Below are 24,414 nucleotides of genomic sequence, written 5' to 3' on the forward strand. Positions count from 1 at the left end.
TCCTCAAACTTTCTTCATGGCTCTGCTTTACTTCGAACAAGCTGAAAGTTGTTCTTTTATATTTCTTGTTGCTGCTGATGCAAGAACACTTTCTGGAAGTCTTCGAAAGATTGTACACTCTAAGGGGCCAGTTCTTCAAACCACCTCTGTGCTGAGTCAACCAGAATGGTCAAGAATACCTTACACTTGATTCTGTCCCCCATAGCAACTGCAACATAGCCATATTTTCAAATCGGGCCATATGCTCCTCCGGATCAGCACTCCCGTCATAATCCTTGATCTTCGCAGATTTGAAATGCCCAGACAGAGGTTCCCGGGCGATGACATCAACAAAAAGGCATCCTTTAGTGATTACCTTAGCATTGTTTTGATCACCGACATGTCCCTCCAAGATCTTCATATTTCTCCTCAACTCCTCCAACTCTTCGACCATAGTAGGAGACTAGGAACCAGCACTGGACTCCCTCTCCTCCACTCTCACCTCCTCTTCCCCTCCTCCTTGCTCTCGCTCCTGTTCCCGTTCGGGCTGAGTAGAATGATGAGAAGTGGCCTTTCTCGCTATGGCCTTCTCGACGGTGTCGGATATAATTGGTGCAAGAAATGACCAGTTGAGTTCTTCCACTCTTGCAAATAGCAGCAACCCCTTCTACAAAAATATATCTGATCAAAACTCAGTTACTTTCTAAGAGAAAAAGAAGTTCCACTGTCGAGAGTATGCAGTTGACAGATACATCTATGGTAATTTTGCAACACAGCGCAGAAGAACTATGCACATTAGCAAAGAAATCTCATGTTGTGGGCACAGGGGGATGATAATAATGGGCGTACTTGCATTGAAGAGGCATGCTAATCCTGATGAAGTTTTGCCTTGTCAAGAGCAAGATTGTAATTTTGTGCCAGATGAGAAATCTAAAGAGCACGTTGGAGGCTTACATCTGTTGGCAAATGCATTGTCAATTATCTTGCAAAACAGTGGAGGAGATATCAGGGAATCCAACTGTTTCTGAAAAACATTTTATTTCGATATTTTTTATTGAAAAATATGTTCACCAAATATTTTTTCGTAATCTATAAAAATAATAATAAAATTATAAATATAAAAAGATGGAGCTCCATATATATTCAAGCCTATTCTCGAAGACTCGAACCATGGTTTAAACATGGGCTATTTTAAGCCCAAACTAGTGAAAATGAATATAGGGCCCATAGAATTTTTTATATTGGGCTTAAATAGCTCAAGTTAAAACCAAATATGGGTATAGACCCAAACAAAAAGGGACCATTGGTTGGGCCTTTGAGATGATTTTCTAGTGCTTCTGAGAAAACAGTGAAGACATACGTAAAAATAGGATCGTCGTCTCCATCTATTAGCACCTTTGCATCGTTGCCTCCTTGAAACCCTAGCTCAACCCCGCGGGAAGGCGAGAAACTTGAAGGAAATGGCGGCTCCGGCTAGGATCCTTTCGGCGAAGGAGGCCGACATACAGATGATGTTGGCAGCTGAAGTGCACCTCGGCACAAAAAATTGTGACTTTCAGATGGAGCGGTATGTTTTCAAGCGCCGCAATGACGGTAAATATACACGTACCAGTTTTGTTGAGTGAATCTGATTGTTGAACTCTATTTTTATGAGAAATGGTGTTGCTTTGGTTGCTACAAGTGATATAAATAGTTTCTGCATTGATTTTCTCAACCCTATATTTGAAGCTTAAATATGCTGTTTTTAATTGTCTTTGCTAATGCTTTTTCTTCTTTTTCACGCTTCTATAAGCATAGTCGATAGTGATGATGCTGCCCTTGCCTATGATATATGTCTTAAATTTTGAATCTGAAGGCAGTGAAACCGTAGATTTGGCTTAACCATATGTTGATGTTGAATTCATGCATTCGAGACAGTAATCATGACAAATTTGGAACAGAGTAAACGACAAAAAAATGCGTAATCTTGGAATGACAGAATGAGCATGATCGAAATGAAAAAAGATTGTTATATTCTCTCTTTTTGTTCTAATCAGCTGGAATTAAGTGGTATAGATTATAGTCCAGGAGGAGTCACGGGCCAATTTGCTTCATTTTTTATTCATTTGCAGCATTTTACTTCTCATTAGGTTGTATAAGTACGTTATTGGGGAAACAATCACTGACTGAATACTATTCAGTTAATAGTTTCTACTTTATGTTTCTGTGTACAAAGTTTTAAGTGTGCTGTCGTTGCTTGGTTGTTGGTTCTTCTGGTTTTGAATTTGCCTTATTTTTTAAAATTTTCAGGAATCTATATCATTAACATTGGGAAAACATGGGAGAAGCTTCAGTTGGCTGCAAGGGTTATTGTTGCTATTGAGAATCCTCAGGACATAATCGTTCAGTCTGCCAGACCATATGGTCAAAGAGCTGTCTTGAAGTTTGCGCAATATACTGGAGCTCATGCAATTGCTGGTCGCCACACGCCTGGTACATTCACCAATCAACTTCAAACATCATTCAGCGAACCAAGACTTCTCATTCTAACAGACCCAAGAACTGATCACCAGGTCTCTCATTTTGAGCAAATAGATAGTGTATTGCTTTATTGGTTCTCATATCGTTAAATAGAGGGGGTTGTAAAATTCTGTCGCTGTTTTGATACTTTATCTACTTTTGCAGCCTATTAAAGAAGCTGCTCTTTATAACATCCCAACCATTGCTTTCTGTGACACTGATTCCCCAATGCGCCATGTTGATATTGGTATTCCTGCCAATAACAAGGGGAAGCACAGCATAGGTTGTCTTTTCTGGCTCTTGGCCAGGATGGTTCTGCAGATGCGTGGTGTAGTTGCTCCTGGTCATAAGTGGGATGTCATGGTGAGATGATTTTCTTCAATTTTTTGCATATAGCAATTCTCTTCATGGGAAAATGCTGCACTTGCATAAGCACTATTTATGGACTACATGTCTTATTTTACAATTGATTTCATGAAACATTTGTGGTTTTCTGTAACAGATTTGAAGTTATCGTCAAATTAGTTTGATTATGTGTTTTGTTTACTTGCACGGTGGCTGTAATTTCTTTTGCCGACATTTAAGCGTTGAAGCTGTTTGTTTATGAGTTTTGAGTGACTTTATAGTGTCTGGTTGATTCCTACAGGCAGAAACTCATGCATGAAATTAAAGGTGGCGGAGGATATTTGTTTGATTTATTATCGAATGCCATCTCATTTTTAATTTTATTTTTGCTGGCAGGTTGATCTATTTTTCTACAGGGAGCCCGAGGAGTCGAAGGAACAACAAGAAGAGGAAGTTCCGGTACTCCCTGATTATACTGATTATTCTGCTGCTGCACTGGCCCCAGATTGGTCCACTGGCCAGATACCAGATGCTCAATGGGCTCCTGACATGGGTGCAGCTGTACCACCTGTTGCTAGTGGATGGACTGGTGATGGGGGTGGGTGTTTTCTTGTTATAGTAGTTGTGATATCTCGCTAGTCTAGTTTCATACTTAATTTTTGTTTGTTCCAATTGATGACTTGAAATGCAACTTTCCCTGGAGAGATTTAATTTATGGCCTATATTTGAGCGTTGGAGACTAAACTTGCTATTCCTCAACATTGCATCAGAGCAATGAAAAACAATAGCACCCAGCATATTTTTTTTTCTGTTGATCGGACCCGGTCGCCCACATATGGTTAATTAATCAGCTTTGGGTAATCAAGTTCTCTCTTGTGCTGTGATGAATCAGTCATCCGCCCCACCAAAATTTAGGTCTTGTTTGTTTTTTATTAATAAAAACTATATTTATTTGAAAAGCTATTTGTATGTGTAGGTGCGGATGGATGGGACGTAGCTGCCCCCCCAGCAATGCAACCTCCTGCTGTTGATGTTGTAGCCCCAAGTGGCTGGGAATAGAAAAAAGACTTTGGCTGAAATGAACTTGTTTTAATTGGTGCTTTCCTTTTTCCATTCAATAGATAATTTCCCATGTTCTTGTGATCTCATTGCTGTTGGAATGTTGTAGCAAATATTTGTGAAGAGCTATCACTACAAGTTTGATAGTTTAATTTAGTCAAGAATGCCTCTTTGAATCCGACTGTAAAATAGATATAGTCTTGGGAGGGCTTGATATAGAAACGAGTAAGATCCTCCGTGAGCTAGATAATGGAATTTGAGTGCCTAATACACACTTTATATTCGAAATTCTGTTAGTTTAGAGTGTGAAGCAGAGGAAGAGAAGATGACATCTGAAGGTAAACAAGAATTACTAAACTCGGAATTTTATAGTGGCGCTGAGTTTCCTAGCTAATTGGTGTGCACAACTGTGAGCTGTATATCAATTCTCATACATCTCGTGTGATGACATCTCTCATTTGTTGAATATGATTATGCCAATCATTAGACTTTTTACGCAAAAGTGGTTTCTAAAAACCCCACATTTTTCGTGTTTTCAAGAAGCTCATTATTTCGTTGGTGGTGTTATACAGAACCCAAGGCATGTAAAGCATGTAAGTACTTAGTGGTGAAATGGTTTCTAGCCCAGTGTACCGGTGGAATTTTCTCGAGTCATTAACATGTTATCTCTCGCCTAACATTCACTTTAGGATCCACCAGTGCAATTTTGCTTCATATGTTCCTCAAACTCATTTTTGTTTGTTGTAGCTGCCTCCAAAACAAGTCTTTCAAATCCAAATTTTTGATTTTTTTTTTTTTTAAATTGATACATATGTCTCAAGCAATATATATGCTCAAAATCAGGAGCAAGATTCTTTAAATGCTTTCATTAGTCCTTTATGTCTATCTGATATGAAAGTCCATTTGTCTTCTCTCACTTACCAAGATAACCTATAGGACTGGAATTAACAAATGTTTAAACATATGTAATGTTTCCTAATTGGTCTAACATGATTTTAGGGTCTACCATTGTCTCTTCTATCCAAATCGTTACCAAGTCTGAATCCTGATACAATGCATACATGTTTGCAATATCTGCATCTCCATGAATATTTTATCAGACCATGTTCAATCACTATACCAGGAATTGTGTAAAAGAAATTGATATTAAACTTATTTCCATGACACAGCTTGTACCTATCATATAAATCTGAAAATTAAACCTGGAAGTTTACATTCTTAAGCTCGTATTTCATACCTCCAACATATATTATCTTCAATCAAGATAAAATCGTCTTTGGAATCAACGACGATATAATTAGGACGTTTTTCAAAACCATCGTTAATCGGTTTTAGCAATAGTTTTGACCGTTACAAATTCGATTTTTTTTGTGTATTTTTAAATCAGTAAACTAAGTTTATATTATTTAAAATAAGATTATCAAATACATTGGATATACCTAGGTGAAATTATGATAATCAATAATCAACTACCCTTAGACACTCGTGCAACTATATTTCCCTAGCCGAGCTTCTAGTTAATCCGAATAAAAAATTCAAGACCAAAAATACCCCTACTTTAAAGTAAAATTACGGGCTCTATCACGCACACAAGTTTCTCATGCTCCGTTAACCACGGTTACCAATGCAACTCTGGTAATTTTCTCTCTAACCAGGGTTAGCTCTCAAATACATTTATATATATATATATATACTCGTCGACTTCTCTCGTGTCCCGCCATTTCATTTCCTTTCAAATTCTAACTCATTTCTCTCAGATTGCTCGAAACAATGGTGAGCTGAGACCTTTCTCTCTCGAGTAAACTCATCCAAACTTCCTCCTTATTTTCCATTTCTAAAATTTTCTCCTCGAATTTCAGGTGGTTGCACAGAAAGTGAAGGAATCAGAGATCACTGAGCAGGACTCGCTTCTTCTCGTAATCACTTTTCTCAGATTTTTGTTTTATCGTCACTTTATTTCTTCTTCTTTAGATTTAGCCAGTGATTATTTGAATCTTAGTTAACCAGGTTTCAATCGATGTTTGGTGTTTATTTATTTATTTATTTTTTTTTTGTATTTTGCTGTGATCGCGGTGTATTTGTCCGGTTTTTTGCAAATTTTACCTCTGTGTTCGACATTTTGTGACTCTGTTTGATTTTGGATCGCCTTTTTGTTCTATTTTTATGCACCTTTGTGTATACGTTTTGTTGCTCTACGTTTGGTTATGGTGTTATTCAAGCTGCCGATCTACTGTTTTAGTGCATCGAAAATTTACATGAACGGCTGTTTTGATACGTAAATTGCTGTCATGCTTTTGGAATCATGCTTGAGTGTATTAAACGAGTTTTCGAAGACTGTGGAGGCTGTCTGTTGTGTTGGTCGAGCTAGTGAAATTTGGCTTCGATTTGATTGATCTGTAATAGTATAATGCCATTGATGCGTGAAACTTGTTTAATCAATCACGTGAGATCCAAATCAGAAAATGTCAGAAAGTATGTCAATAATTCGAAGCTGTTGTCATATTGACTTAAAAAATTCAGTGAGGTAGGAGTGATATTTATTTGGTGCTTCATATTTGGAATAATCTAAACTTTTGGTCATTTAGTGTTACGCATATTATATATGAAAATTATTCAGAAATTGATTGTACTATTCAGATTTCATGTGTAATAACCTCTGAAGATTTTCCAATCAGTTCATGTGTTCTCTACTAGCTTAAGTTATACACAAAAATATCTAGAGACTCGAGTTTTTTTCCTCTGAACTACAATGTATTTCGTCAACCATGATTGCAATTGCTTGGCGTCAAAAGATTTGAGTTGAGAAAACATCCCAGTTTGACGACAACCCAAGCCTGTCTAGTTGCGGAAATAGGAGGATTAATATCAGAAAACACAGCAGTAATCTTACAGATCTATATTTTTGTTACCAGCCAATAGCTCCCTTTGATGTAGCTAATTGTGATGATGTTGACCTTCTCTTTGTTTTGAATCATTACATCATAGAACATGTGCATCAGTTGGACTTTTGTGTTGTTTCTATGCTAGTAACAGAATTTTTTTTCCCATTTCCTTGTGATTCCACATGTTACAACATTATTAACAACCATTGCGAAAATGCTTTTTAATTTGAACAGACAAGGAATCTGTTACGCATTGCTATATTTAACATCAGTTACATCAGAGGTCTTTTCCCCGAGAAATATTTTAATGATAAGTCTGTTCCGGCCTTGGGTGAGTCTACTACACTCCTTGTGCATTCTGCCGCAGCTTTAATCAGTTGCTGATTTGAATTCATTTATCTTAACACTGCAACAGACATGAAGATCAAAAAGCTTATGCCTATGGATGCTGAATCACGCAGACTCATTGATTGGATGGAGAAAGGTCTGTTAAACAATCCACAGATGCTATAGAGTTTTCTCAATAAATAATTATTACCCCAACCTCTTCAGCTCATCCATCTTCTGTATTTTCTTTTCTTGATAGGTGTTTATGATGCGTTACAGAAAAAGTATTTGAAAACACTCTTGTTCTGTGTCTGTGAAACAGTGGATGGCCCAATGATCGAGGAATATTCATGTAGGTCCTTTTATGTCTTGAAAAACATATGAGATAGAGAACAATTCTAGATTAAGATCATCTGAGAAATCATAATTTGTTATTGAACGTTTAACAATTGTTAATCTTCAGGGTGTATTTGATTTGTTAATATTGTTATCTCCAAAACATAAAATTGTTTTAAGCTAATGCTGATGCTTGAACTTCTTTTTCCCGTTTATCGATTTCCAATGTACACGTGACCGGTCATTCGACATCATTTTTTCATTTATGCAGATATTAACAAAGTACCTTTCTTGCAGTTGCATTCAGTTACTCTAATTCTGATAGCCAAGAGGTCTCAATGAACATCAATCGTAGTGGGACCAAAAAGGGAGGGTCGTTCAAGTGTAACTCCACAACAGAGATAACTCCTAGTCAGATGAGGTATTTAAATCATTGTAATTTCTGAAAATCATCCATTTTCTGCAATCTTATTTTGGTTGAGTCTATGATGAAAATAATGAGTAAATTTATGAGACAAATGCTACTTTCAGGAGTTCTGCATGTAAAATGGTTCGCACATTGATTCAACTAATGAGAACTCTGGATAAGATGCCTGAAGAGGTCCTATTTCTGGAGACCTACACTGGCATGGACCTTTTAAATTCACTTCACTACCGATGTGGGAAATTTTTATAAAGCTAATTTTATGCATTTCATTCTTTCAGCGAACTCTATTGATGAAGCTACTATATTATGACGATGTTACGGTAGGAATTTTTGTCTATAAACTATGGGGTGTTTTATCACTTGTTGCGAACAAATGGAATTGTTTAATGCCATCATATCCTTATCCTAACTATGACATTTAAAAATTTACCCCTTGTACTTGATATTTCAGCCTTCGGACTATGAGCCCCCATTTTTTAGAGGCAGCACGGAAGAGGAAGCTCATAATCCATGGACTAGAAATCCCTTGAGGATGGAAATTGGCAGGGTCAACAGTAAACATCTAGTATTAGCTCTGAAGGTATGAAATCTCAACAACATAGTATGATTTGATGTTGTTTTAGAGATCTTATAATATTCCTATACTCGTTGACTCGACAGGTTAAAAGTGTGCTTGATCCTTGTGAAGATGAAAATAATGACAATCCCCATGATGAGGTAAGCTTGGGAGTTGATTCTACCCAAAAAGTTGAAGATAGTGAATCTGAGAATGAGGTATTAATTAAATGCCTTTTCTCCTTCTATTATTAAGTTACTGGTGCTTGGAAACTCAACCTTTTTTTTTTCACCACTCAAAAACTTGTCATTCTACCTATTTCTTCAGATCAGTGATTTAGATGATGATCGATACATTGTTGCACCTATAGGTAAATTTACCTCTACATTTACAATCTTGTCGGTTTAAATTTATCGTACTCTCGGTGTAACCAGATATCTACGACATTTTGTTGATAGGAAAACAACAATGTCAAGAAAATGGTGCAAGTGATGAAGGTTCTGTACAAATTGCCAGAAGAATTTAAAATGAACTTCCATGTCATTCAAGTTTACATAGAATATTGATGCTGCTTTCTATTCAGATAATACTCAGGATCCATCAGAAGATGAAAAACAATTTGGAAGGGTGAAGTACTGGATAATCTCACACCACCTTGAAACTGTTGAGCTTACTGATGTTCTCTCATATTTTCCCGATATCTCTGTGGTGAGGATATTTTTTATGATTCAATGACGTCGTGGAGATGAAAATAGTTCTTTTTATAATTCAATGGAGTTTCTGTTTGTTTACGCCATCCAAGTTGTACTTGTTTGTGTACCTGACCAATGTTTCCATGTTTGCAGATCTTGATTGAAGGTACATATCAAGGATCCTCTTACTTTATAACTGATAACGGAGTTCTAGTCCTGTAAGTTTTGCTGTTGACCAATGCTAAATCTTCCTTCTGGTCCAGAAATTATGGAGAGGCTGGTGAATGAAGGTATTGTATCAAAAGCTGGAGCAGAAAGTTACTTCATCAATAAGAAGGTAAGGTTTTTTTTTTTTTTTTTCATTTTTCCCTCTTTGCCTTGGCTCGTATCCTGAAACTGTCATATAATGTTCTAACCTTGTGAATTATATCCGAATATTAGAAACTTGAGTACGAGTTTGATGCTGTGAAAGAGGAAGATGGTGGCAAAGCTAGTAATATGTGTTTAGATCACATGTATATGAAGGTGAAATTTTCTCCACTTTTATTACTTATATGATTCCAGGCTCTATTATCCAAAAGAAATGACTCCTCCAACTTATCTGTAAAATAATGTGGCATTCCTCTACCCTAGAGTCCCTTAACGAGTTTGTATGTTACTAACTGCTGAATACCTGTCAAGTTCTTATAGTTGAGAACTGATAATTGTAAAAGTATCAATAGTTTTACTTTTTCATGACTCGAACGACTAAAAGGTTTGAACTTTCACACTTCATAAATGTCAAACACCTTTGATCTTGAACTCAAGGGGAGGACTATGTATCAATTGTAATTATTTGTATAACAAATCAATAACAAATTAGTGATGCACTAGATATCCTGCATACAAATATTCATGTTCATCTGTAATTTCATGATCAGTGAATGAACTGTGGCTTTTGTTTCAGGCTTTGTATCATGCTCTTCCAATGAACTATGTAAGTATCTCAAAGCTTCAGAATAAACTTGAGGGTGAAGCCAACCAGGCTACAGTTCGCAAGCTTATTGACAAAATGATCCAAGATGGCTTTGTTGAAGTCAGTGGCAACCGCAGACTAGGTAAATGTATTATTTCCATAGCATTTTCTAACCAAAGAAAAGACATTTCAATTAACACGTCATTTATGTCATAGGAAAACGTGTGATCCATTCCGATCTTACTAAGAAAAAGTTAAACGAAGTAAAGAAGATTTTAGACTCAGATGCTATGGTAAATATCATAAAACTCAATTTCCTTCCATATCTCAAAATATTATTAGATTGTCTGCGTTGCTGCCATTTTATGCATCAACTTGTTCAGGATGTGGATTTGAAGGAGCCATTTAACAAGTCCAATCACCCAGAGGCTGAGACTATTGGTGCTCAATCCTATTTTCTTAGCTAATTCCCGAACATATATCAATGCCTTAATTACATCGATGCAGTGGATACTAAACAGAAATCTGCATCCACTATTAGGTAACAATCACAATGACTTGTCCACCTGTGGTGGCCTCCACTCGATTGGATCAGATGTCACACGCACCCGGGGCAGATCTGATGCACACCAGAATGGCTTGAGTAGGACTGAATCAGGTGCAACTAGGAGAAGGGAACGTGTACATACTCCTACAAGCAGGATTGAGGTAAGTTGAATGTTTTCCAACATCAATTCCACTTGCAGAACAGATAATTTCTGCTGTTACAATATTTTTTTTAAAAAAAAAACATCAATCACCCTATTGAAATATTTAGTAGCTCAATTTAGAGTTCTTGATATGGTTGGTTACAGCCTGCTGCTTCTAGAGAGAGCTTTGTGCCTGGGGCTGAAGATGGCAGAGCCAATGAAAAAACTAACCACTGTGACGAGATGGACATTGTTGTAAGCAAGTCAACTCAGGACAAGCGTTTCAGGAAAGCAAGCACTGTATGCTCCAAACTAATGCTATTCTTTGAATGCAATTATAAGCTCTTCTCGTACAATGAATAAATTCTTAATCTCCTTGTTAAATTAGCTTATCTCAACAATTTTAGGTCAAGGAGCCCATCCTCCAGCACGCAAAGCGCCAGAAATCTCAAGCTGCGTAAAGCTCGTCGAGTTAGAAGAACCAAGTGGATGGACATCAACTTTTCCAGTCATTTTGTGGTTTTTACATTAGGAACCTCTCTTCTTCAATTACTTGTCTTTATAACAATCGTTAGATATCTAAATCTGCGGCGGTGCATTCTTATATGTGCTGTCAATAAGGTACATCTAAACTATATGCTGTTCCTAGACTACTGTAAGTCTGCTGCCGTCTAAGAAATATCTTGTCTCAACCCTCGCTGTCAAGCTTTTGTTTCGGAGCTATTCGTACAGTTTAATGAGTTTATAAGTTCCGTGTCGGCAAATATCAGTATGGATCTGAAAAGGGCTAATCATCTTGTGATGTTATTTGACCGATCAGTTACGGCTTTTCTTCAGTTACTTCATGCAGATGTTCGTTTTCCAAAACTAGTACCATTAGGTTCGTTCGAGTGGCAACATTAACTTACGATGAAAGTTCAAATCTGCATGTATGAATAACAGATAGATTAGATATGAAATGCTTTCACGCTGTTTGTATAAGAAAAAATTCAAATTTATATTTACTCAATCTGTTGGTCGAATGTATATAGGTCATATATTTTTCCAAACATATTAAGAAAATTATTGAAAAATCAAATTTTACAAAAAACAATTTCATATTACCCTGGAGTGTTTTAATAGGAAATAAAAGTTGTTGAAGATGAATAATATATTTGATAAATAGGGATAAATTGGTACAAAATAGATAAACTAAAATAAACATTGCACTGTATATTTGAGATGAAAAAATATCATAATATGATAGAAATGGTCTTGCTTACCTAAGAAAGTTCCTGTTTAGAGATCACAAGGAATATTGTGGTGCAATCCAAAAGAAAAGTAAAAGGAGAAGCCATGGATACGGGCTTGAAAAAAGTTCAAATTTAATTCTGGGGAGAATTGATAGATGAAATTTTTAATCATTATGGCGCGCAATAGAATGAAGGTTTGAAAACTCTAAACGTCCGAAAAGGTTGAAATGTTATATTTAATATATAATTATATTATATTAATAAAATATCAAGACTCACAAACTATCAAAGAAAATAATTTTGAGTCGAGTTCGACTTGAAAAAAATTTGAACATGATCTAGCTCGGCTCTAGTTCGATAAGTTCAAATACAAGTCAAATATTTATAGACTCGGCTCGAAAAACTCAAGAATCGATTCGATTCATTTACGATCTCTGAATTGATTGACTCTGCAAAGAGATGCACATAATCAGGTTTATCATTGAGCTTGATGGCACGCTTTAAAATTCTATCAAGCATAGATTTTGGAACAAATTTTCTATTATATTTAATGTTCTAAATTGTGCTGCATTTCATCAAATAAATCTCGTTAAAGCAAAATTTTTAAACAACGATAAATAAAAAGTTATCAATTTATATACGTGTTGATCAAACAACAGTGAACAACAAAACTTAGGATAAACCATTATATATATATATATATATATATATATATATATATATAAACTTTACAGTACAATTTGCTATTAAATGTTATCTCTTTCGTCACCTTCCAGCATCCATCAACCAACCAAAACAGGTTGTAGTTTATGATAATTTCATCCGCTTACAAGGGACATGATTTTTTATTTTGTTCAACGCTACACAGAAAATTAGATATGGCATTGGAATTGTTCCCATCATAAATTATTTTACTCGTTTTTATTTTATTTAATTTAATATTTGTTTGAATTGTACAAATAATTAATATTATACATCAATATTATATATATATATTGATATATTATTCTTTATCGTACGTCTTTCACAGTATGGTCCACTTGCTTAACAGCTCAAAAGTATCTATATTGGTATGCTCAATCTGAATTATCAAAAAATATAGAAAAAAAATATCATATTAAAATCAAATATTTTTAAAAATTCAGATTATATTATATATACATAACATATAATATTTATTGAGTATATTTATTGTGAAACGATTTTACGTATCTTTATTCGTGATATGAATCAATCATGTTCGTATTTAAAACAAAAATTAATATTTGACATAAATAATAATATTTTTTATGAGTGACCGAAAAATATATGTCTCACAAAATTGATTCATAAAATTATTTTACAAAAAAATTTGTAATATTTATATATTACGTTATATACATAGATACCATTTAGTTCGCTATATTATTTATCCACATTTTTATCCAATCAGATCTCATTTTAGTATACTATATTATTTATTCATTTATCGATCATTTATCTTACATCAATCAAACAATCAATCATTTATCGCATCTCAATCAAATCATTGAATTGAAATTAAAATATTCCCTTAATAAATAATATTATAAATATTTTATTAATATTTTAAAAAAATAAAACAATAATATTATATTATCTCAAAATTAACTAAATTAATAAATCAAATCGAACATTGTATTAATTATTATTTTTATGTATTCTATTATTAAAAAATATTAATTATTTTCATGTTATTTATTTTATATCACGAACTCAAACCGTACGAGAATGTATATGCGTTTCGTCGACAAAACCCGATCGTGAACAATATAAAATTCCACCGTATGTTAAGTGAATTCCCGAAATTGCCCTTTTCTGTTCCCCGGGATTCCCCGCCCACAATATAAAATTCCCGTTTTCCCCTTCTGCGAAACCAACCGAAAATCCCAAGAAATTCAAAAAAATTCTCCTCGTAGTTCTCTCTACAAGATATGGCTTCAGCTCAGGTAATTTAATTTAATTTACTATACAATCATGCTTTTTCTGAATTTTTTGATTCTAATATATTAATATTTTTTTATCTTTGATCGGTATGTATATTATTTCTGATATGTTTGCGATTTTCTTCAGGTCGAGGTCGAGTCGGAGAGGAGTACTGATGTACAGCTGAAGCACCTGGGTTTTGTGAGAATTGTTGCGATAAACGCCGTGGTAGTGTTGTCTAATATCTACGGATACGTGAAACGAAACTCTGGGCCGCTCAAATCCACCGTCGGGACGGTGGAGAACGCCGTGACGGCCGTTGTGACCCCTGTTTACGACAGATTTCAGGGCGTTCCCGGTGATCTCCTTGTCTTTATCGACGAGAAGGTGCGTCGTAATCCTTGCGTGGATTTTCTCGATCTTCTGCTTTCGATGTTTTTCTGTTGGCTGTTTAAAGATTTTAGCTGGTTTGAGCATTTTTTTTCTGTTTAGTGATTATTCTGTGAACCCATAGGATGCACTCTCTTTTTATTTTTGTGATTCCTTTTCTGGCTTTCACGTTGGTATCTTACAATTATTCTATTTTCCTAATATTCTGTTAACCTCGGAAAGGTAACTTACAATTATTTCCTTTCAGCGCTTTTGGGTTTGTTTAGCCCCAGTTGAAGTTGCATGAACCTCCCGTTATGAGTTTTGTCTTGGAGTTACTTTTTGGCGTATAAAATGTTAGCTGAATATCTGTTTCGAAACAAAAAATACCGATGGACTCCAAATTTTTTGGTTGAATTCAGATGTTTGCTTGAATATCTTGTATAAAAATGTACTGAGAACAACACTTATGATGTAGCATAGAACGAGCCCTCGTTATAACGTGCAAAAAGCGAAAAAATGCCCATTCCCACCTATCTCACCGCTGCTCTGTAGTAAATTGGAAAAAAGGAAAAAAAAAGTACTTATCTAGTGTCTCTGTACCCCAATTTGATGGGTTAAGATTCAAGAACATAGAGATAATGGCCAACTAAGTTACCAATGGTATTGGTAAAATCTACCAGTTTCGTGAACTCGAATTATGAATTCTTTTTTTCTTTTTAAAATATACGGGGAGGAGTATTGTTAAGATTTGAACCCTGATCCTCATTTAGGTTTCAAGTGTAAAGTACATATGATCATTGCAGCCGACTTACAGTGTCGTATTTTTCGAAGTGCATCAACTCTAGTGTCTTGCTACCCATGAAAAAATTGGAACTTGATTGTCTTGCTCAGGTCTGATTATTCTCATCTCTCCAGACAGCGTGTGGATTTTGTTACATTAGACCGTACTACTAGAGAACGGGAGATTTAATCCTTCATTCTAAGTTATGCAAAAGCACTGTAAATGATGTAATAAAAATCAAGGAATCATGGATTCAAGTTATTAAGTTTCTCTATTCTTCAAAATCATTTCCGACTTCCAAGCACATCCTGAAAGATAGAATTTGTAGCATTGGAACTGGGAGAAAAGTTCATACGATGGTGAACATTTGTGATATGCACATTCTTGATCATCTAATAAATTTTGGTGGAAACGTGTACATCCTTATTCTTCCGTAAAGTTCTCTATTTCTAAGAGCGTCTCAAGTTGCACCTTCATCACAACTTGTATTTGTGTGCAAAGCGTTTGTACAAAAATATATAAAAATAATATTCGTTAGACAAGGGCTTGATAGACTAACCTCTATATTTTTATCATTTTAGTTTGTTTCACCATTAAAATGTTTTATTTTGTCAGGTCGATAAAGCAATTCACACATTTGACGAGTGTGCTCCTTCTGCCGTCATGAACGCTGTCTCGAAGAGCCAATTGATTGTCAAAAGGGCATCCCAGATAGCACAAGATTTGGTGAAGGAAGCTCAGGTTTCCGGTCCCCTTGCTGCCATTTCTCACGCTGCTACTATATCCAAGCATTTTGCAGTGGGTCAACTAGCTGTGCTGTGGTACAAAGTTAACAAGTATCCAGCTTTGCATGGAGTGTCTGAGACGGCTGTTGCTACAGCAGCACATTGGTCTGAGAAGTACAACAAATTGGTTATAGATTTGGCAGCCAAAGGTAATAATGTCTTCAACTATGTTCCGTTAGTGCCTGTTGACGAAATGGCCAGAGCTTACAAGCAAGTAGAGGCAGCTGCAAATAAGAAAGTGGATGCAAGCAGCTCGAGTGGAAGTGATTCGGATAAGGAATAAGGCAGCCATGTTTCATTTCAAGTGTTTTTGTAAAATGTTGGTGTGTTCCAAGGCTTGTTATGATATGTGGAATTGAAGCTTAAAGCTTTTGGTGGATGAATTTTATTTATATGAACTTATATGTAAATATTTATTATGTGTCGTGAGTTGTATATTAAGTTAAGTCCAAAATAAAGTGATAAGTAGCTCTTTTGTGAGACGGTCTCATGAATTTTTATCTGTGAGACGGGTCAATCCTACCGATATTCACAATAAAAAGTAATACTTTTAGCATAAAAAGTAACATTTTTTCATGGATGACCCAAATAAGATATTCATCTCACATACGACCCGTGAAATCGTCTCACACAAGTTTTTGCCTAAAATGATAAACTAATATTTCGGATTATTAAATTTCAATGAATTTAATAGGTCGTTGGTTTTTAATTTGCCAAGAGAGGTTGGAAATCAAAGTTTTATATCATATTTTTTTTATAAAAAAATTGGTGTAATTCGATTAAAAAAATTTAAAAGTTTGTAAAAGTTATTAAAGCATTTTTATTTTTAAATCTAATTTTATTCGGAAACAAACAAGTTACCTACCAAGATAAATACATGGGAAAATAGAAAAATGCATATGATAAGATGAACTAATTTTTACTTTGATAATTTGATTTTTTTCATCATTTAATTAGTGGAATTTTAATTACTTAATGAACTAATATTGATCTTTGAAAATATCACTTTTAAAAAAAAAATCGATAGTGCCAATTGTTCTAGATAACACAAGATGCTTATAATATTGTTTTTTGAATTAGTGTTTTCATAAAATAATTTTAAATTAACTCTTTGAAATGTGTCACTGATATATATTTTTATGACTTAATGTATAGACAATAAATACGAATAAATTTTGAAATAAATAAGTGTCTTAAATGTACCTAAAAACTGAAAACGATCAATTTATTGGAAACAAATACATCTTAGATTCTGGCCCTATCTTTTACCTTAAATTTATGCTACTAAGATAATTGTAACACATATTCTCCGGGTTTCTAATAATAAAATAAAAGATAATGACGGTAAAAATTTAAAAATAGAAACAGCATACCAATAAGCTTGCTAACTAAGGATGACAATTTTTCCAAATCCGATGGAAAATCCGATATCCGATCCAAATGAAAGAGGGTATGAAGGTGATTTTTATAATATTAAATAAATGAGTAATCGGGTATGGAGATTTTCGGCTATAGAGATGGAGGCGGATCTTAAAGAATCCTAGTCATACATGACATGAATGATATTAGTTGGATGAAATGAAATAAATTATTAGTATTGAGTTTATGTTATTTTTGTTGGATAATTGTGTTCAGATAAATTGATTATAATATTTTGTTATTACTCCTATAATTTTTAATCTGCTAATTTTTATATATTTTTTCCTTATTGTTCTTACCGATTTAGTAAATATCCATAGTTTACTCGAAATAATTCAAATTTAAGAAAATATAATTATAAGTCCTAATATGATATTTGAATAAAATATGAATATCTGATCATTCGATAGGTTTGGAGATGTTGATGAAATCGATACCCGATGAGATTGAAGATGATGATGAATATAATAAATAGAAATGACATATATGAAAACCTACCGAAACCCCGTCCATTGTCATCCTCATATACATCTCGTTGAGTTAGTTTAGAGTTGTCAAAGTGGTTTAACTTGCATAGATGGTCATGTAAGTCATGTTAGTTGCTGCAATGTTTTGCTGTCCTAATTGGACAATTGAAACTGATGCATCAAATTAATCTAAATTTTACATATAATTTTTTAAAAAAGAAAATTAGACCGCCTGAGCTGTCATCATATAATGTGGCTCCGCCGCTGCCTTCGCGCACAGCTAATATAGTAGCACACTTTTTTGCTAAAGCTTTGCATGAAAGAGAGGATTTATCGTTTATAGATTCAGTCCCATTATTTCTTAAACAATTTCTAAACTTGGAAACAATTTTCTGATAAATGAAATCCTTATCTTTCAAAAAAAAAAAAAAAAAAAGAGTCAGCTGAGCTCGCAAAGATAGGCATGATGGCCCGGTCCACCAATTGATGGGCCGGAAAAATCTGTACTCGATCCAATCTATTTTGGGTTTGGGGTTACGCGGGCTAACCCATAAAAAACAACAATCATAATTCATATATATTATTCGTTATATTTAATAAATAGTTCAACAATCAATATCATTAACATCAAACATTTATAGTGTATTAAGTTTAATAAAATCTAAAAAACTAAAAAAATTTATAAAAATTTCTTCAAAATTCATCAACCGTTATATCATTTGACATTTTTCTTCTACGTATTTTTCCTCTTTTCTCATTATGGTAAAAACTTATGTAAGACGATCTCACGGGTCGTATTTTGTGAGACGGATCTCTTATTTGGGTCATCCATGAAAAAATATTACTTTTTATGCTAAGAGTATTACTTTTTATTGTGAATATCGGTAGGATTGAACCATCTCACAAATAAAAATTCGTGAGACCGTCTCACAAAAAATCTATTATATCTTTAATAATAATCTCTTGAATACTTGATCACGTTAAAGTTGTTTTTAATACTTTCACTATCTTAAATTTCCAGAAGTAAAATACTTGCTTTAATAGATATTTTTTTTATTTTGTTAAATAAGTGGGTTTAACCCATTTTTTCAGTTGATTAAAAGATTTTACGAATCACTCCCAAGTGGATTATAAAAATCTTAACCCAACTCACTTTCTTGTAGGAGGTTGGATCTATACATTTTAGAACAAGATTATTTTTAAAAAATAAATAGTTGATCAAAATTATTAGACAAATTTTCCGTCAGATGGTCACGTAGCATGGACTCATCTGACCGAAGAGAGCTCTGGGCTATGAATATAATTTATTCAAATTTTTTTTTTTTTGTGGCAAAAACCTCAGCCAGACAAGAGTTGGAAGTAGGTTTGCCTTTGATTGCGGCCGACCTATCTTAATCCTGAGTTTATTAACCGTTTGTCATTGTCCATAATCTACACAATACATTTTTTCCAACAATGGTTTTTATGTACAAAATTATACGCATTGTTTCTATATTTGACTTGCATTTTTTGTTGGAAGTTGGAAGTTTAGTACACGTGGTGATGCAAATTTACACATGGCTAAATAGCAAACAGACACTGTCTGTATACTCTTTTGATTTTACATACAAATTCACTATTATTTTGACGCATCCGCTCATATGTTGGCCCCATGCAAAACTCTAAAGAAAGGTTGCCCTTGGAGACCAAGACCACGATCAGTGGAATATTTCGTATTTTGATTCTTAAATTTCTTGTCGACAGCGACGAAACAAAGACTTTGTATATTGAGTTCAAACATGACGTTTCGATCTTGGCACAGGATTTGTGATTGGAAATGGAGGATTTCAAGAATTGATGTGGTTGGTTAATTATGAAATATTATGTTCGATTTAATGTGCACAGAAACTCACATCATTTGGACCATAAAGACCTAAACTTTTCATGATGCATTGCCCACCCCTACATAATTTAAAGCTCATCAAAACTATCCTTCTTATTCAAATGTGAATTCACAGTATTAAGTTCTACGCGATTGCTTCGGCTTCTTCGTTTAGATTAATCAGAGCGTTCAAATCTCCGTAACGGTGAAGTGCTCGTCCGTTACCATTGGCTTCCGCACCTCCTTCGTTTCCGCACTCCGCCTTGTGCCGGTATTTCCAATCAAGAGCCTGGCAAGCACGAGTGCAGTAGTTCACAGTTCCGCATACGGAGCACCGGCGGAACTCATTCATCCTCGTCTCCGGCCGCCCGCAGCCTGAGTGAGAGCACAACCGGAGCCCTGGAGATGGATCCCCGCCACGACTCGAGAACCAGTCGTACAAGAACTGGTTAGCCGGGTGAGTCTCCGCTGCGGGTATGTCACATCCGAAGTCACTCATCAACGGGCCCTGCAGATGGCGGTGAGGGCTCCAACGCAGCCACGCACGGGGTACCACGGCTCCCGGAGTGGTGGTTATGACCAAGGCTAGCTCGCGTGCGTTGGCTTGGAGGAGGAAGCGCCGCCCCTCCAAGACGTTCCGGTTCACGCCGTAGCCGTCTTGGAAGCAGTGGCCCAGCTCCCTCATCGCATCGACGTGGCCGAGGAAGGCGGCCCGCGAGCAGAGCGCCACTCCGGCGCGGAGGTCCTTGTGGTTCTTCGAGCCGCCGCTGCCGTTGAACTGGATCACGGCGAGGGAGTAAAGGGCGTGCGCGTGGGAGGTAATCGCAGCCCTTGCTATCAATGCCACCCCGTCTCCTCGGTTTTGAAAACAATAGAACAAAATCTGCAACGAACAACAATAAAAAATCAAATCTTGTGAATTAAAGAAACACACACCACAGATTGCTCCAATCCAATGGACTCACCATGCCCAGAATGAAACATGCCTCGACACTTCCAGAATTCACACATCGTACGAGGAATCGGTTGGTGGATTCCGACCATTTCTTCGCTTTGATTGCCAGCATTTTGTGACAGGCTTTCGATAACACCACCGGCTGGAGGCTTAAACTGTTCAGCCTTTTGCATCTGCAAATGAACAACAGAAAACGACAAAATCAGTCCAACTTTTAATTCACGCAAATTCAAAGTAAAGTTCTTTTCTTAAAAAAAATCTCATGAAAATGAGAGTAGAACACATACGTTATCAAGACATTGATGAAATCCACGGGGCATTCCGCGGAGGAACTCAGTTTACAGAGAATACAAAGAACGATATCATCCGGCAAAGCATCGAACAAATCGCCGCCACCATCTCCCTCGGGCGACCCCTTCAGCCTTTTCCGGCCACCATTTTCCTCACCGGCTAATCCACTTCGGTTTCGCTTCGCCGCCGCATCACCTCCCTCCACGCACATATCCCCCCTCGTCGCCATGCCACGCCAATTCATACAGATTTAACCAACTCTCTTTTCGTGCATAATATATATTAGTTGGATTTTGGGGTTTGAATGTGTGTGTATCTGATATGTCAATCTTTCTTCAGTTTTCTGTGTATCATATTTAGTTGTCATGAGAAAGGAAAACAAAGAGGGATGATACGAATTGACGAAAATACCCCGGCTTGTCTGTATTTACCTAAAACAACTTGGTCAAATGTGGATTGACCAGATCCACACTTCCGTCTTTGCCCTTCTGCATCTTTTTGTTTTTTCGTGATTTTATGAAAATATACTTTTATTTTATTAAATTCAATTCCATATTTTAAATATTTTATTTTCATCACTGACTCGAATTTTTTATTTTGATATTTTTTAGTAAAAAATTAATCTCATTAAATATTATTTATTTGACACTGATTTTCTCATACTACTTAATTCATGTAGGAAATTCAAACAAAAAAAGGTAAACGACATCTATCATTTCAAAATGAGTTGGTCTCTTGTGAGACGATCTCATGGATCTTTATATGTGAGACGGGTCAATCCTACTGATATTCACAAAAAAGTAATAGTCTTAGCATAAAAAATAATATTTTTTTGTGGATGACCCAAATAAGATATTTGTCTCACAAATACGAACTGTGAGACAGTCTCACACAAATTTTTGCGATAAATAATAACATTTATCATTTCTCTTTACTTTTTACTTATATAGCGTTTAACATGCATAATATAGGTTTTATTCTAGTTATATGAACTATATAAAAGAGTATCAATATCAAAAATAGTAATATTTGATATACATATCGATTTCGGGCGAAAAATGACCAAAACAGAAAAAATCGATGTTAATCAATGAAACGAAATATTAACAAATTACAATACTATACTCCTAACATGTCAACTTGTAAGAGTAAAGTTATAATTTTTCCATAATCTATCTATTCAGGATTGTTAATGCAGATATCCTTCTGGTAATTAATTTTGATATTTTTAAGTATATTTAGGGAAATACCCTTTATTTATAAATATCAAATGTTATAACAAAATTATTTAGATTATTTATTTATCTAATGTGATTTTACATAATATTTTCCTAAATTATATCTTTCACTTCTATTTCTTTATTATTCATAATAAATTTATAATACATTTTTTCTTATGCATGCAGAGCTTAAGATAAGTGTATTATAAAAACTTTAAAATATTGAATTTCATTAATAAGAATTTCATTAATAATAAAACATCATTTTAGATTTATAATGAGTTAAATACATGCAAAATGTACGTGTGACAAGTAGATAGTATATATTGTAATCGAATGTAAAATGGAACGTGAATATATTTGACAGGGAAAAAAATTTTTAAAAAAATAACAAGAAAATGTATTTTTTTATTGGAATATTAAATTTATAGTAACCGGATTATTTCAAATCCATATAAATTAATGTATTTGATATAATTCGTATAAGTAGTATTCGACCATATATTTTTCTTTATCAAAGATATGATAACCTGAATATATTTAATAACATGTCAATTGAATTTTTTTGAAATTAACTTAATTGGATTATCCATGACAAACCGATGCAATAAATTCAGTTATTCAATGTCTTTTTTTAAAAAAAATAATAACGAATAAATTTATAATACAAGTAGTTTAAGATATATATGTATCTAATAAAAGAGTTGATCTCTTGTTAGACGGTTTCATGAATCTTTATCTATGAGACGGGTCATCCCTATCGATATTCACAATAAAAAGTAGAACTCTTAGCATAAAAAGTAATATTTTTTCATGGATGACCCAAATAAGAGATCTGTCTCACAAAATACGACTCGTGAAACCGTCTCACACAAGTTTTTGCCCTAATAAAAATCAGGTATCTGTCAAACTCCAAGACAGATATAATGCTAATAATTAGTACATTCTTCTTATTGCAAAAATATACAACATATAGAATTGAGAGCACGGTATTATATAAGACAAAAACTTGTGTGAGACGGTCTCACGAGTCGTATTTTGTAAGACATGTCTCTTATTTGGGTCATACATTAAAAAGTATTACTTTTATGTTAAGAGTATTACTTTTTATTGTGAATATCAGTGGAGTTGACACGTCTCACATATAAAGATTCGTGAGACCGTCACCTATTCGTTATATAATGAGTAGGTTTTTTGTGATATGAGACGGATCAACTCTGCTCATATTTATAAAAATAATATTTTTGACATAAAAAGTAACGTAGATCTTTTGTGATATGAGATTAATCAACTATGCTTATGTTTACAATAAAAAAAAATATTTTTTTGTATAAAAAGTATTAAAATATTAGTTTTTATTAAAAATATTGACAGAGTTAATTCGTTTCATATCACAAAAGACATAATATTTTTCATAGGTAATCCAAATAGAGTATATATCTCACAAAATTGACACGCGAGACCATTTCACAAGATTTTTATGTTATATAATATATCATCTATAGAACAAAACATTAATCATTGAACTAAGTGAACGACATTATCTAATAACATTGCAACTCAAATAAGTCGTATGATGGTCAAATTATATTTGTGGGATAAATTGTTTCGGATTATATTTATTGTGAAAAACAATAGATTTCACTAAAATTAACATATATTATACAATATTTTTTCACAACATAACTAATAAAAACGATAATTTGCAATAAAGCATAATATTTTGAACATAAAAAAACATTTTTATATATCAGATCTGATATCAGTTTAAAAAAATTGATCAATAAGACGATTTTTTAGGAGTTGTTGTACTTCTAAATTATTTGAACATTTGTATCCATTATTTTTACACATCTTATATTATTATTCTTTTAATTTTAATTGAACTCTAAATTTCAAATACGTGCTTAAAATAAATCGAATATCCCACCGATTGAAATGGCGCGTGTAGGTGTTAGTTGGTACAGTTAAATGGCGTTGCGTAACACGCCTAGACGGTGAGAGTGGGTAAATTACAGAATTCAGTAGCAAACTTTTAAATGACCCAACCAATAAAGCTCAAACGAAAACGTACTAAGGTTTAGGTTATTCATATTTTTGCGAGGTTTGTTTCCCACAAGACTCCAACCAAAATTTAGGTGAAATTTGTATTTTTTGTTTCTAAAATTACAAATTTTTTCCTTTCCAAAAAATAAATTTCAAGAGAAGTTTGTTTGAACCAAATCTGTGTAATTGTGGGCATGTTTGGTGCAAGTAATTATTTTGTCATGTAAAAAAAAAATTGCGCTGGGAGAGGGGATCGTTAGTTTGTTACTATTAAGTCTTTAACTTGATATTTCGT

At 34.3% G+C, this 24,414-nt stretch overlaps 4 protein-coding genes across 5 annotated transcripts; 3 read left to right on the forward strand and 1 right to left on the reverse strand.

Annotated features, from left to right (window-relative positions):
- Window positions 1-1,320: 1,320 nt before the first annotated feature.
- LOC142521654 (small ribosomal subunit protein uS2-like) lies at window positions 1,321-4,183 on the forward strand. The gene is made up of 5 exons (XM_075624772.1): window positions 1,321-1,572; window positions 2,269-2,531; window positions 2,644-2,841; window positions 3,220-3,421; window positions 3,800-4,183. The coding sequence occupies exons 1-5, from the start codon at window positions 1,440-1,442 to the stop codon at window positions 3,880-3,882; spliced, it is 879 nt and encodes a 292-aa protein (XP_075480887.1). The 5' UTR covers window positions 1,321-1,439; the 3' UTR covers window positions 3,883-4,183.
- A 1,419-nt stretch (window positions 4,184-5,602) lies between these two features.
- Window positions 5,603-11,438, forward strand: LOC142523418 (meiosis-specific protein ASY1). Its single transcript, XM_075627205.1, has 22 exons — window positions 5,603-5,655; window positions 5,742-5,798; window positions 6,999-7,095; window positions 7,180-7,248; window positions 7,351-7,443; window positions 7,725-7,848; window positions 7,959-8,028; window positions 8,133-8,174; window positions 8,306-8,434; window positions 8,515-8,628; window positions 8,738-8,780; window positions 8,869-8,907; window positions 8,994-9,118; window positions 9,256-9,268; window positions 9,366-9,439; window positions 9,544-9,627; window positions 10,049-10,199; window positions 10,274-10,350; window positions 10,441-10,498; window positions 10,599-10,765; window positions 10,912-11,046; window positions 11,154-11,438. The coding sequence occupies exons 1-22, from the start codon at window positions 5,653-5,655 to the stop codon at window positions 11,205-11,207; spliced, it is 1,818 nt and encodes a 605-aa protein (XP_075483320.1). The 5' UTR covers window positions 5,603-5,652; the 3' UTR covers window positions 11,208-11,438.
- Window positions 11,439-13,788: 2,350 nt separating this feature from the next.
- Window positions 13,789-16,283, forward strand: LOC142523022 (REF/SRPP-like protein At1g67360). Of its 2 annotated transcripts, none has more exons than XM_075626663.1 (3): window positions 13,789-13,945; window positions 14,070-14,309; window positions 15,691-16,283. In XM_075626663.1, the coding sequence occupies exons 1-3, from the start codon at window positions 13,931-13,933 to the stop codon at window positions 16,141-16,143; spliced, it is 708 nt and encodes a 235-aa protein (XP_075482778.1). In that variant the 5' UTR covers window positions 13,789-13,930; the 3' UTR covers window positions 16,144-16,283. The 2 variants fall into 2 exon arrangements, with proteins under 2 accessions (XP_075482778.1, XP_075482779.1); XM_075626664.1 differs by having other exon boundaries at window positions 13,791-13,945; window positions 14,076-14,309.
- A 3,423-nt stretch (window positions 16,284-19,706) lies between these two features.
- Window positions 19,707-21,136, reverse strand: LOC142522616 (F-box protein At1g67340-like). The gene is made up of 3 exons (XM_075626111.1): window positions 20,850-21,136; window positions 20,573-20,735; window positions 19,707-20,490 (listed from the first exon to the last, which is right to left on the reverse strand). Exons 1-3 carry the CDS (start codon window positions 21,095-21,097, stop codon window positions 19,753-19,755), a joined length of 1,149 nt encoding a protein of 382 aa, XP_075482226.1. The 5' UTR covers window positions 21,098-21,136; the 3' UTR covers window positions 19,707-19,752.
- Window positions 21,137-24,414: the final 3,278 nt, after the last annotated feature.

This window comes from Primulina tabacum, chromosome 13 (assembly GCF_025594145.1).
Source record: "Primulina tabacum isolate GXHZ01 chromosome 13, ASM2559414v2, whole genome shotgun sequence".
Classification (NCBI taxonomy): Eukaryota; Viridiplantae; Streptophyta; class Magnoliopsida; order Lamiales; family Gesneriaceae; genus Primulina; species Primulina tabacum.

What these genes read in the sequence shown, in the direction of transcription:
- LOC142521654 (XM_075624772.1), top strand. Translation starts at nt 1,440, where the DNA reads ATGGCGGCTCCGGCTAGGATCCTTTCGGCGAAGGAGGCCGACATACAG. An exon ending in ACCCAAGAACTGATCACCAG is followed by an intron (nt 2,532 to 2,643) that starts GTCTCTCATTTT and finishes CTACTTTTGCAG; the next exon opens with CCTATTAAAGAAGCTGCTCT. An exon ending in GTCATAAGTGGGATGTCATG is followed by an intron (nt 2,842 to 3,219) that starts GTGAGATGATTT and finishes TTTTGCTGGCAG; the next exon opens with GTTGATCTATTTTTCTACAG.
- LOC142522616 (XM_075626111.1), bottom strand. Translation starts at nt 21,097, where the DNA reads ATGAATTGGCGTGGCATGGCGACGAGGGGGGATATGTGCGTGGAGGGA. An exon ending in TTCATCAATGTCTTGATAAC is followed by an intron (nt 20,736 to 20,849) that starts GTATGTGTTCTA and finishes GTTCATTTGCAG; the next exon opens with ATGCAAAAGGCTGAACAGTT. An exon ending in CATGTTTCATTCTGGGCATG is followed by an intron (nt 20,491 to 20,572) that starts GTGAGTCCATTG and finishes TGTTCGTTGCAG; the next exon opens with ATTTTGTTCTATTGTTTTCA.
- LOC142523022 (XM_075626663.1), top strand. An exon ending in TTGTCTTTATCGACGAGAAG is followed by an intron (nt 14,310 to 15,690) that starts GTGCGTCGTAAT and finishes TTATTTTGTCAG; the next exon opens with GTCGATAAAGCAATTCACAC.
- LOC142523418 (XM_075627205.1), top strand. An exon ending in ATACATTGTTGCACCTATAG is followed by an intron (nt 8,781 to 8,868) that starts GTAAATTTACCT and finishes TTTTGTTGATAG; the next exon opens with GAAAACAACAATGTCAAGAA. An exon ending in TAGATCACATGTATATGAAG is followed by an intron (nt 9,628 to 10,048) that starts GTGAAATTTTCT and finishes CTTTTGTTTCAG; the next exon opens with GCTTTGTATCATGCTCTTCC.